The sequence below is a fragment of the Triticum aestivum genome, chromosome 3D (genome assembly GCF_018294505.1).
Source record: "Triticum aestivum cultivar Chinese Spring chromosome 3D, IWGSC CS RefSeq v2.1, whole genome shotgun sequence".
Classification (NCBI taxonomy): domain Eukaryota; kingdom Viridiplantae; phylum Streptophyta; class Magnoliopsida; order Poales; family Poaceae; genus Triticum; species Triticum aestivum.
In genome coordinates this window covers 385,220,352-385,233,319 of record NC_057802.1, presented here as the reverse complement: position 1 = coordinate 385,233,319, position 12,968 = coordinate 385,220,352, and the positions used below count along the sequence as shown (strand labels likewise).

Here is a 12,968-nt window from a genome sequence, read left to right as displayed (position 1 = left end):
TGCCAAACACCTGAAAGTGGGTTAGGTAGGAAACTTTTAGCCTCATGCACCCTACATGCAGGCTACCAAACACACCCTAATAGTTTCGTGTACGTACTATGATATCATCCCTCGACTGTTGTGACCCACAAACCAACACTAGTTTTTGTTGCACATTTTCCCTCACTCATGTGTACCCAGGATCAACTTCTAGTCGGTCACCCGTCCTATTGCTTCAAGCTAAGCACGCTTAATTTTGATGTTACTTTTGGATGGACCCCTGAAAAAGAAGGTGCACCTTCTTGATATGAGTAGTGTATCACTCCTATTTAGCTAGGATGTCACACCCGGCCAGCCAGCGCTTTGCAGCATTTGCGGCCGCACTCGGAATGTGGGAGAGAAAAAAAACATCGCCCAACAAGACGGAGATGCACCCCAAGTGCTACAACCAAACTTAGTGGCATGCTCCCAACTCCCTCAAGGCCCCCCATGCGAACATGCAGGAGAGAAATTACCCATGGCCGATGGCCGCGCTTGCAACATCGGTGGCAGGTGCAATGCGGTCAACACCGCGCTATAATGGTCGTCCAGCGATGATACAAGCCTCCATCGTGCTGTGACGCAATCTGTGATGCTACAAGAAGTGGGGTGGCGATGCTGCGGCTAATCATCCGCTATTGTGAAGGTTGCCCGAGCGTGTCAGTGCTGTAGGCCGGCATCACCCCGGCGAGATCAGGGAGGCAGCGACGGAGGGATCAGAACGGATGACTCATGGTGTGTGGTTGCACGGTTCGATTGTGGTTTGAGGAGATAAGGACGAGAAAAGGGAAGCGGTGGGTGGACCCGTGGGGGCACGTGTCGTATGAGCGACCAGACTGAAGGGACGCGTCAAATCAGTCAGTTCATATCAAGGTTTTTTCTATACAAATACTATAAGGACGTGTCCTGGCCATGGGCAGCCCGGCCCGGACGGCCCAACCCAACCCAGCCCGAAAAAGCCCGACCCGACCTAGCCCACGGGCCGGGCCTGGGCCTAGTTTTTGAGCCCAACGGCCGGGCCCGGGCCTGGCCCGGCGTATTCGCCATTTCAGGAAGAGGCCCGGCAGGCTTTTAGCACGATGGGCCGGGCTCGTGCCCAATTTTTAGGCCTGACGGCCGGGCCGGGCTGGGCTCAGGCCTGGGTTTTCTGCATCGGCCCGGCCCGGCCCGAGAGATGGCCAGGTATAGCCCTAAACATAGGCAGCCTAGGCCCTCCCTCGTCACCCTCCGCCGGTAGACTGCCGGTCTCCTCTCTGTCGATGGAGGTGTGCATGAAGGCCCCGATCTATCAATCGGAAGTTGTAATTTTCTCATCTCAGGGCACTAGGTAGGTCTCCGATTGTCCGCCACTTCGATCTTCCAGTGGTGGCGGCGGCGGTGTAGTACCAAACGTACGCAGCCCCCAGCCCCAAAGGCAGTCTTGGCTTTATTGCAACTCTGTCGACGGAATACTCGATAGAACGTGATTCCTTTCCTTCAAAAGTTATTACACTGTGGGACCTTTTTGGTGCCTAACTTTTCCAACTCAGAACAAGAATCAGCATTACAACCGCTCTCAACCAACTTGTTAAAGCAGGGGGCTGATTTTACGAATGTCATACACATTAGATACTACACATCACTGAAAAGAATGGGGCAGGAAACCGGAAAGTGATCGGCTGCCATCAGTACAAACAAAAGAAACAACTTGTGCAAAATTGCTTGCACAACCGTTGCATAGCTTGTCGAGTGGTGAAAGTTGGAATTGTTAGATTCTGCATTCCCAACGGCAATGCACCAGTGGCAGTGACTAATCTGACTGAAGAAAGAGCGAAGACCTACTCTATATAAGAGCTTTGACACCAAGTTGATGGCACGAAGATGTATCTCGATATTCACTTCCTTGGATGGAACTAGTCACTGTTGGGCAACACCCGGTACGGCCGAGGCTCACATTCTATTTGAAACAATAGACAGACATTTTCCCAAAAGAGAGAAGACAAGCAGTAAGCAGGAGCGATTCAGCACAGCAAGCGAAGTAACACTGGAAGAAGCGCTCAGGTATACATGCATAGTTACATTCTGTACGACCAACCACGAAATATATATCTCATCGTGCTCGATACTCTCAACTTGCTCGACTGGACAAGGGGCCAGTGAAATTTAGGACAACAGTATGCATGGGAGAATACTCTCAGGCAGATCAGAGGAAGGAGAACACAAAGAGCACAGAGCAGCAAGCAAGCAAAGCCAGTTTTACAGGGTGGATCATCACCTTCCGGCCACAAGACCACTGAACACCTGGCTGTTCCCACCCAGCGTCGCCTCCCACTCGATGGACGAAAGCAGTATCTGCGATAGGGTGATCACTGCCTGCTTCATGTCCGGCCGTAGAACAGGATCTTCATCGGCGCATTGTTTCGCGAGCATAGCCATCTTTACAAGGGAAAGATAATTTAGAGCGCTGAGAGCGACAGATTTAGCTTTGAAGCAAAGGTGATGTGAAATGTGCAGGCAAAAGGCTATCTAGTGTTGTTTAGTGGCCAACTGGCCATACCTGATATATGCAGTCATGAGGATACAGATCCATCAGATTAGGGTCAATACAATCTTTCAAGCTCCCCACACATGTTGGATCATGGCAATTCCTTAGTGCGGTCAACATCTGCCCAGTCAAACCACAGCTGCTCAGATCTTTTCGACTCAAAAGTGTAAAAAGAAGTAAATGCCATGTAAACCTTGGATAGCATAATTCCAAACCCACAAGCTGTAGATTCGATGACTGCTTGTGTACAAGTTAGAGAACTTACAACCGATGCCAAGGAGCGCCTTTCAGAGTTTGAACTAGCACCAACTGTGTCGGCCTTTGTAATCGCTTCCTTTCCAGATATTAACTCAAAAAGTACGACCCCGAAAGCATAAACATCGCATTTCGCAGTTGCCAGGCCGTCCCGCAGGTATCTACAAGAACAATGAAAATATGGCTAGATATCAAAGCTACAGTCAAAGGTTTGTTTCTTGAACCAGAACCAGGCGACCAGCAAGGCGTACTCACTCTGGGGCTAAATAACCAAAAGTACCCACAACTTTGGTAACAGAAGCCTCTGCATCATTGGACCTTACTCCCAGTTTTGCAAGACCAAAATCTGAAATCTACAGACATAGAAATGTAATTCTGTGTCAGTCTATAAACTGGTATAACTGATGCACGAAAAATGCGAGATCAACAAATAACCTTCGCTCTGAAAGAACCATCGAGCAAGATGTTACTTGATTTGATGTCTCTATGAACATAATGATCTTTTGTGTGCTCATGAATGTACTCCAGTCCTCTAGCAGCATCAAGAGCAATTTGGACCCTATAAATCCAAGAAAGTGGTGTGTAACCTGGAAGATTAAAATAATATCAATCAATAATGATAACCGTGTGGGAAAAGGTATAAATAAGGCTACAAAAACAAATTAGCTTAAGAAATTAGCAGTAAAAACCAAGCTAAACAGTCCTCAAGCAGAAGCAGTAAGCTTGCAGAAGTTATTTGAAGGTAAAATACAATGTCAAAGGTGCTGGAACCAGTACATGTGAAAGTTTGCACAGTTAAACATCAAAGGTAGGGGTTACACATTAGTAAATTTATAAATACCTTATGAAGAAGTCACAATATCTAAGGTTAAGTAACCATACATAAAACAAGTACCAGATAACAGTATACCTTTGCTTTGAGGATCATGAAGATGGTTTTTGAGTGAACCTTTTTGAGAGTACTCATAAACCAGGAACAGCTCGTCCTTACTTGCTGCATAGCCAATCAACTCTACCTTTGACAAAACATGGGTCACAAATTAAAGTTTAAATATAACAAGGTATTTAATATATAATCTAGATTGAGCATTTTGTGAGAACTGTAAAATGACATACCAGACTAGCATGATGAACCTTACAAAGAACTTTCATCTCCACTATGAATTCTTTAGTATTAGTTGATGTCATTCTCTTTATCGCGACCTCCTGTAAATATCACTTGTTATTGGCAAGGTATGTCACAGGACCAGTATTCCATAAAAATGGTCAGCTTGGAGCCTCGTATCTCAGACCTGATCTCGAAGAACCCCATAGTAGACAGAGCCATATGTACCATGTCCCAGCAGATTTGCATCAGAAAAAAGATCGGTCGATGCAAGTATTTCTTCATATGTAAACACAATAGGCTTTTCCCTGTCAAACACGTCTACTACCATACCTGCAATAGAGATAAACTCCTAAGTAAGAATAGCTTAATGTATGGTAGGAGCAAAAGGAAAATAGAAGTAATCTAAATTAGCCCGTGCTAGCAATAGCATGTCATGCCAAGTTATTAAAATGGTATAATTGTGAACTTCTATCCCAACATTCTAGCTTTTTTGGGTCTTATTTGGACAGAGTACTTGGGCACAGATGCTCATTTGTATTTGGTTACTTGAAGCCATGCGTGACTGAACAGGTAATGAAAGTTGTGTGCTTGCTTAACCACTGTAGGACAGGTCGCAGATGATGCAAATAAAAACCCTGACACAGATGTTCTATGAAGTCCCTCAGGTTAACACGACTCCATCAGGGACTTAAGTTGCAGGTCACTACATTACCAATAGTATTCTGTCGCTCATAAAATACCACTTCTATAAACTATCTTCCATTTAGTGTCACCAAATATATCCACACGATATGAACTTTGTGAAACCCATGTTCCGGAAGTGTTATAATGATGAGAGTCCAAGTATGGTTAACAGAAGGTGTGCTGACCTTTTGGAACATTGATATGATGATCCCCACCACCCTTTCTTGATTGCTTCTCATTGCCAAATTGGCAGCAGAAATATCTTCCAGAACCATAACAAAAACTACCACTCTTAAGTAGTTGAAAATTATGAGGCATAGGTTGGTTTGGACTCTTTCTCTGGTTATTTGAACCTTGGTGATTGTAGTGGAAGGATTTGCACATCAGAAGTGCAAGGAGAGCAATAGCAATCAAAGCAAGTGCAACTCCCATGCCCCCAATAACCCATCCATAAGGGAATTTCGCTGAATGATGATCTGATGTTTCTGCAGTTGTACGTCATAGAATACTTGGTTAGTATATTACAATAAGAAAAATGTTGATCGGACACACTCCTAGTTACCAAATTTTACATTTTTAACTTGCATAAAAGAATTACATTTTTGCTTGAAGAGAACTATAGCAGCCTTATAATGACATGAATAATGTGCTAAAAAACTGAAACAGAAAGATCAAATATATGAGGGCACAAGTATTGCAAATGAACATCAATACTAATATTGATCCAGAAATATTGAAATAAGCTACTCAAAACATTAAGGAATGAACTATATTAAGTACCTGGCAAAGTATTTTGAGTGGGTGTTGGTGCAGGAACAGGGGCAGAAGACATTGCAGCATAAGGCTGGCCAGGAACTGCAAGTTATATACACTAATTAGGTAAAAACAGATTGAAGCAGATATTTTGCAAGATAAATTAATTAAAATTTTCCTTTCAAAAATTGCATTACACTGGAGAGGAGAGGAAGTTAAATTCTTTATATCTTTTTTTTTCGAGAAAACGCAGAAGATTTGCGTTTCATTGCATTGAAAAGGAAGGGGTTTCAGTTACATCCTCCTAGGAGGCAATTATACAGAGTGAGGGTGCTGCAATTAATGTACATCCCAGGTCTGGGGAATGAGGGCACGCAGGCCCAACGCGCCGGCTCTGGCCCAAAGGGTCGCCTCCTCCTTGATTTTATCCAGTAGCGTAGCTATAGAAGGACTGGCTCTGTCGAAGACGCAGTCGTTCCGATGCTTCCACAGCATCCAAGGAATGAGTAGTGTCGCCGAGGCGAGGCCCTTGCGCATAGGCTTGGGCGTGTGCTGCCGCACGGAGAGCCACCAGGTGTTGGTTGATGGCTCGCCATCAGGTGGGTTGCAGGGAACCCTTAGCCAGCTCAGGATTTCATACCATACCTGCCGGGAGAACGGGCAGGCGAGGAGGAGATGCCGGAGGGTCTCCGGCGCCTGGTCACAAAGTGGGCAGCACGCGGGGTGCTGCAAGCCGCGACGGGCGAGGCGGTCAGCGGTCCAACACCGGTCTAAGTGGGCGAGCCAATGGAAGAAGCGTACCCGGGGCGGCGCCCAGCATTTCCAAGTGAGCTTCCAAGCATCACATGCGGTGGATCCGTGGAACGTGGCAAGGTAAGCGGACTGCGCGGTGTAGGTGCCTTTGGAGCTCCACTTCCAGAGTAGATGATCTGGCTCGGCGGAGAGCGTTGTGTGCTCAATCATGTGCCAGAGTTGCAGGTACTCGCCGATCTCTTGAATCCCAATGGTGCCCTGTATGTCGCGCGCCCAACTGTTGGCCTGAAGGCCATCCGCCACCGTCCGCAGCTTGCGGCGTCTCTTGTGGATGCAAGAGTATAACGCCGGCGCGATCTCGCTGACGGAGCGTCCGTCAATCCAGCGGTCCTCCCAGAACAAGGCGAGCTGGCCGTTGCCTATCTGCATGGTGGTCGAGGCAAAGAAAAAGGCGCGCTCGTCGGCGGAGAACTGCAGGTCAAGACCACTCCAAGCCCTGGCGCCAGGTCAAGACCACTCCAAGCCCTGGCGCTGCCGGTGCGGCTTAGCCACAGCCAACGTGTGCGGAGGGCGAGGCCTGTGCGCTCGAGGTCGTGGACACCAACTCCTCCAAGCGAGATCGGCCGTGCGACGCGCCGCCAGTTGACATGGCAGTGGCCGCCGTTGGCTTCGGCGCGTCCGGCCCAAAGGAATCCCCTCTGTATCTTCTCCAGCGCCTTGATGATCCGCTTCGGTGGTGCTAGCGCCAGCAGCTGGTGGATGGGGATGGCGTTGAGCACGGCCTTGACAAAAGCAAGGCGGCCAGCCTTGTTCATGAGGCGCGCCTTCCAGGTAGGCAGCATGCCAGCAGTTTTGTCAACCACGGGTTGGAGCAGGGCAGCGGATGGGCGCTTGATCGTGAGCGGGATGCCAAGATATGTGATAGGCAGGTCCATGATGGGGCAGCCAAGTGCGTCGATGATGGGCGCCACGTCGTCGGCGTCGCAGCAGATGAGTGTGGCAGAGCTCTTCAGGAAGTTCACCTGGAGGCCCGACGCGCGTCCGAAGAGCTGCTCAAAGAAGTGTACCTCAGCGGGAGACGCTACACTTGGTCGAATGAGCAGTCGCCTCCGACCCTTGTCCACCTCGACCGGGTGCTTTGCACCACAGACTGGGAGGAGCTTCATAGCGCGTGCCTCCTACGCTACCTCGCCTCCGTCGTCTCCGACCATAGCCCCCTGCTCCTGGACTGCTCTCCGATAGCGCCTCCACACCGGCGCTTCCACTTCGAGGATTTCTGGATTCGCCTCGACGGATTCCACGACGTCGTCGCGGCTGCATGGCACTCCGTCCACGTGGCGGACCCATTCCGGCGATTCATGTTGCGCATGCAGGCCACCGCGCGCCAGCTCACTAGCTGGAGCTCGCGGACCATGGGCAATGTGCGCCTCAGGCTGGCGATCTCCCGCGAGATTCTCCTCAGGCTTGACTGCTTTGGAGAGTAGAGCTTTGTCCCCGCACGAAGACTGGCTTTGTCGCCAGATCAAGGCCTCCTACCTAGGCCTTGCTTCCTGGGAGCGATCCATCGCTCGCCAACGTGCCCGCCTTGCGAACCTCAAAGACGGCGATGCCAACACACCCTTCTACCACCGGCAATGCTCATATAGGCGGCAGAAGAACACGGTGCACAGCCTGATGGTTGACGAGGAAATCATCACGGACCAGGGAGACATGGCCGCGGCAGCTTACGCGCACTTTGACGCTCTGCTTGGCACCGCCGCGCCCCGGGAGTGCACTCTGGACCTCCCCGCCCTCATCACGCCTGCCAACCTCGACGACCTTGATGCACCTTTTGACGCCGAGGAGATTTGGCAGGCCATCAAGCGCTTGCCTGCGCGCAAAGCACCCGGCCCCGACGGCTTCACCGCTGACTTCCTGCGCGCATGTTGGCCCATCGTCAAGCAGGACCTCATCGACGTGTTCCAGCAGCCCTACGCGCTCCGGGGCCGTGGTTTCAGCTGCCTTAACCAGGCGCTCCTCACGCTGCTGCCCAAGCGCGCGGACGCTCGCTGTCTCGGAGACTACAGGCCGATAAGCCTCATCCACCTCGTCGCCAAGATCTTCGCGAAGGTCCTCTCGCTGCGTCTCGCGCCCAAGCTCAATGCCCTCGTCAGCGCGAACCAGAACGCGTTCATCCCTGGACGCTCGTTGCATGACAACTTCGTCCTCGTCCGGCAGTCCGCGCGCCTCCTCCATCAGCTCAAGGCCCCCCGCTTGCTGTTGAAGCTCGACTTGGCACGGGCCTTCGACTCGATCAGCTGGCCGTTCCTCTTCGAGGTATTGCGCCAATACGGATTCGGCAACCGCTTCCTGGACTGGCTGGCCATTCTGCTTTCGTCGGCCAGCACCAAGGTGCTCCTGAACGGCAAGCCCGGCCCGACCATTTGGCATCGCTGCGGGTTTCGACAGGGCGATCCCCTCTCGCCCCAGCTATTTGTCCTCGCGGTCGACACGCTTAGCCGTCTCCTTCGCCGAGCCACCGAGACGGGCATCTTGCAGCAGCTTCACCCGCGGCGCCCGATCCCGGCTGTCTCGCTATATGCGGACGATGTGATCCTATTTTGCCACCCCACCCAGGGCGACACCATGGAAATTCTTCATATCTGTAATCTGATACTTGCCTTTTGTAAGAGTTGTTACCACTGAACAAAAAAAATCGATCACACGATTTTTGTTAAATGGAAATAACTCAAATATAAAATTGCCATTGTACATCTTTTATGTAGAAGATAATTTTTGTGATAATGTGACTTTTATGACTCCACGGAGGTCCGATCCTACATCCCTAGTTTTTTTATAGTGAAATAAAAAAGAACAGTGAGAAAGTTGATGCCACCAAATACGACTGTAATTATTTCAAGAGGAAAATAATACTGCTAAATGTAAATGTATATACAGTAAATAAACTTAAGTCCACAAAATTAGAAAAATAAGTGGCAGGCATATGAGCTGAAAACGCTTATATTGCCTCATATTAAGAAGCTCATCATTTAAGATCTGGAGAAATGGAGTACACTCTGGTCCATGCCCCCTCGATGCTATTATTGAATAACTGAACCTATATAACTATTTGGTAACACAATTAAGTAAGTTGTAATTAAGACACGTTGGCACGACACCTTTCGCCTGAATAAAATTTGTATGCGAGTATTGCATGATGCAGAGGCCGGGAGAATGATCCTTCCATCGTCTAAAAAGAAAACCAAATTAGGCATATGATGGTGTTAACTGAAATCACTCAATGCTATAATGTGTGTCTCCTTGTGCACCACTGTAAATAGCGGTGATGCGCATCTAGAGGTGTTACCAAATCTTGAAGGGATCATTTAGTCCATTTAGTATGTTATATCTGAAGGCAATTGACTTGACCGTGAGATTATTTCGACATGAAATGTACAATTTGAGGTAAACATCGCATTCCTAGACCTTCTTAAGTTCCCATTAGAATGGATCTAATCATCTAAAGAAGGAAATCAACTGTGCACACCCAGTTCTAGCTGTTCTGTTTGACCTCGCTAAAGAACACACAAGTGTATAAAATATTCACTGTCAGAAATATCTGTTTTGACACAAAACAATCTAACTTCTTCATGAAACAGTTGACAATTCAGCGCAGCTACAAGAAATATGCAGCCTATGTTCGCACGCACAGACTCATAATCCAAAGAATCAGAAAATCGTAGCGATCAATTAATTAGAGAAACATGCTTGCAACTACTACACGACAAGCCGACAGAAGTTACAGGAACTGTAAATATGCCAAATAGTATAAGCTTTTGATCAAAGATCACTGAACATTGGCTCACCCGAGTTGAGTGGGATGTAGTACACCTTCCCCGTGGTGATGGGGTCGGGGCCGGGCACGCCGTTGGCGGCCTCAATGGCGTCCATGCTTGCCCCAAACCTACTCGACAGCGATTCCACAGTGTCGCCGTCGGCGCCAACGTAGCTGAGAAGGTAGTTCCAGGGGCCGGACGAGCAGCCGCAGATTAGGTGGAGCGCCACCACGGCGCCGGGGCGCGGCGGCCGCTGAAGCGCCCCGCCCGGCGGCGGAACGGCGAGGCCAGCGTACGCCGCGGTCGCCACTTGGGCCGCGGTAGCGTTGAGGGGCACTGCGGAGGGGACGGTGTAGGTGGTGTTGGCGAGGTAAGTGCGGGAGGCGAGGCACGAGCAGTTCTTGCGCACGAAGGCGTAGCCCGGGCTGGCGGCGGGGTCGGAGGTGAGGTCGGCGGGCGAGGCGTCGAACATGGACTGGAGCACGCTGGCGTTGCCGGCCACCGGGAAGGCGAGGAATGCCGTGCAGACGCGGGACAGCTCGGAGCAGGCGAGCGGCGACGAGGTGGCGTTCCCGGGGGCGGTGTCGGCGGCGGCGGCCCCGCCGGAGAAGGCGAGGGCCAGGAGGAGGGGGAGGAGGAGGCGGCGACGGGGAGGCATTGGGCCGGTTGGCTAGGGTTGGGGACTCGAGGTGGCGAGATGGTGGTGGTGGGGGTGGGGCATGGAGGTGGCAGTGGCGAGCAGAGCTCTGGATGCTTCGCGTGGTCGGGTCACCAACGCGCACTTTGCGGGGCGGCGCTGTAGCAAGAGGACACGGGAAGAGGAAGAGAAACGGCCCGTAATACCCCGCTTCACTCTCGCTGCCGTTGAGGTAGATTTGCTAAGAGCATCTCCAGCCGCCCCTCCAACACGGCCACTTTTTCAGCGCCGGCGTCAAAAAACGCCCCAGTCGCGCCTCCAGGACGCCGAAAAGCGTCGGTTTGGCTTTTTTTTCGCCCAGCGGCTACAGGCCGAACCCGGCGCACCGGGGGCCATTGGGGGCTCCGGCGCAAGGAAAAAGCGCGGTTGGCCCACACCGTCAGGTGAAAAGTCAAGATTTTCTTCCCCGACTCGCCTCCCGCCCCCCGCGCCCTCGGCCGCCACTAGCTATATCCCGGCGCCGCCCGCCGCCCTTCACCGCTAGATAGCCATTCCCCGCCGGGAAAATAGCAGAGGTTCGCCGCGGCAGTCCCTTCAACAGCAGCTAGGCGTTTCCGGCCGCGGAAGGGCAGTTTAGCGGCGGGTACACGCCCACCGGGCGCAAGGTGTTCGGCGATTTGCCTGCCTTGGCGATGGACTTGAATGACGAGGAAGCGCTCGCCGCGCTGCTGGAGGAGGAAGCCGAGGCCGACGTCCAGGAAGAAGAACATCTCATGGTGCTCGCCGCCCTCGCCCAGCTGCTGGCGAGCAATGAAAAGCCGCGGCGAGGTGGCTCGGCGCCGGGGCGGGTGAAAGCAAAGAACCGACATCGTCTCGAAGACTACTGCATGCTCTACTCTGACTACTTCGCCGATGCTCCACTTCACGGCGAGAAAACATTTCGGCGCCGTTATCGGATGAGCCGAAAGCTCTTCCTCAGGATTGTGAATTCCATCCGGGAGTTCGACAACTACTTCAAGTGCAAGATGGATTGCACCGGCAAACTTGGATTCACCTCGATCCAGAAGTGCACGACAGCGATGAGGATGCTTGCATACGGAGCTCCTGGTGATTCACTCGACGACTATGGGCGCATGGCTGAGTCCACTAGCATAGAGTATTTCTACAAGTTCTGACGGGCAGTGGTGGCAGTGTTTGGACTGCAGTACTTGAGAACAACCAATGCGGAAGACACTGCTCGGATCCTAGCACAGAATGCAGCAAGAGGATTTCCTGGGATGCTTGGAAGCATCGACTGTATGCATTGGAAATGGAAGAATTGCCCATTTGCTTGGCAGGGGATGTACAAAGGCGCCAAAGGGGGTTGCAGTATGGTACTTGAGGGGGTGGCCACACAGGACCTCTGGATTTGGCACTCCTTCTTTGGTATGCCAGGAACTCACAATGACATCAACGTGCTGCAGTGCTCTCCTGTCTTTGCCAAGCTTGTTGAAGGTCATTCTCCTCCGGTGAACTTCGAGATCAATGGGTGGCATTACAACAAGGGGTACTATCTAGCTGATGGCATCTATCCGAGATGGTCGACATTTGTGAAGACCATCTCAAACCCTGTGGCAGGAGGCAAGAAAGCCTGGTTTGCGAAGATTCAGGAGGCTTGCAGGAAGGATGTCGACCGGACATTTGGTGTGCTCCAATCTCGATTTGCTGTTGTCCGGTACCCCGCTCAGACCTTGTCGAAAAATCAAATGTGGGAGATCATGACTTGCTGTGTCATCTTGCACAACTGATCATCGAAAGCGAGCAAGAAGACCCCGTGTTTGACACTGAACCATACTACAGGCAAGGCCCTCTAGCCGAAGTTGATCACCAGCTACCGGCAACTTGGACTGCCTACCTCAGTATGCGTCAGGAGATCCGAGACCCACAGGTGCATCATCAGCTGCAGCATGATCTGGTGGAGCATCTATGGAGGCTCAAGGGCGACGCCTAGCTCGACGTGTGATGAAATATGAGTTTTTATTTGTTGAACTATAGAATTTGTATTCAACTATTTGTTGTTGTACTATTTTGTATTTTGTTGAAGTATTTGATTTTTCTGTGATGAAATATGTGATAAAAATATTTAAATGTTCATAATTCAAAGCCGAGCCATGGCGAACCACGCCGAATATGGGCCTATTCTTGCCCATATGGGCCCTTTATTCGCCGAAAGTGGGCCGAAATGTGGGCCAATTTTGGCGCCTGGGGGCGACGGCTGGGCGCAAAACCGCCCCAGCGCGGATTTAGCGCCGGCTCGCCCCCAGGGGGCGATTTTTATGCGTCCTGCGGGGGGGGGGGGGGGCAACGGCTCGAGATGCTCTAAACTCAGAGCATCTCCAACGCAGACGTTAAAATTCGGATCAAGGTCCGTACGTTTGTCTC

General features: G+C 51.1%; 1 protein-coding gene across 1 annotated transcript; it reads right to left on the bottom strand.

Annotated features, from left to right (window-relative positions):
- Positions 1–1,999: 1,999 nt before the first annotated feature.
- On the bottom strand, positions 2,000–10,742 carry LOC123079068 (lysM domain receptor-like kinase 3). The gene is made up of 11 exons (XM_044501739.1): positions 9,941–10,742; positions 5,370–5,444; positions 4,775–5,074; positions 4,090–4,235; positions 3,914–4,003; positions 3,708–3,813; positions 3,233–3,384; positions 3,053–3,150; positions 2,808–2,958; positions 2,555–2,662; positions 2,000–2,433 (listed from the first exon to the last, which is right to left on the bottom strand). Exons 1-11 carry the CDS (start codon positions 10,566–10,568, stop codon positions 2,269–2,271), a joined length of 2,019 nt encoding a protein of 672 aa, XP_044357674.1. The 5' UTR covers positions 10,569–10,742; the 3' UTR covers positions 2,000–2,268.
- Between the last annotated feature and the right edge of the window lie 2,226 nt (positions 10,743–12,968).

Coding starts and splice junctions, on each gene's coding strand:
- LOC123079068 (XM_044501739.1), bottom strand. CDS start 10,568: ATGCCTCCCCGTCGCCGCCTCCTCCTCCCCCTCCTCCTGGCCCTCGCC. Junction 4,236..4,774: donor TCATATCAATGTTCCAAAAG/GTCAGCACACCT, acceptor TCTCTATTGCAG/GTATGGTAGTAGACGTGTTT. Junction 3,385..3,707: donor TCATGATCCTCAAAGCAAAG/GTATACTGTTAT, acceptor TTAATCTTCCAG/GTTACACACCACTTTCTTGG.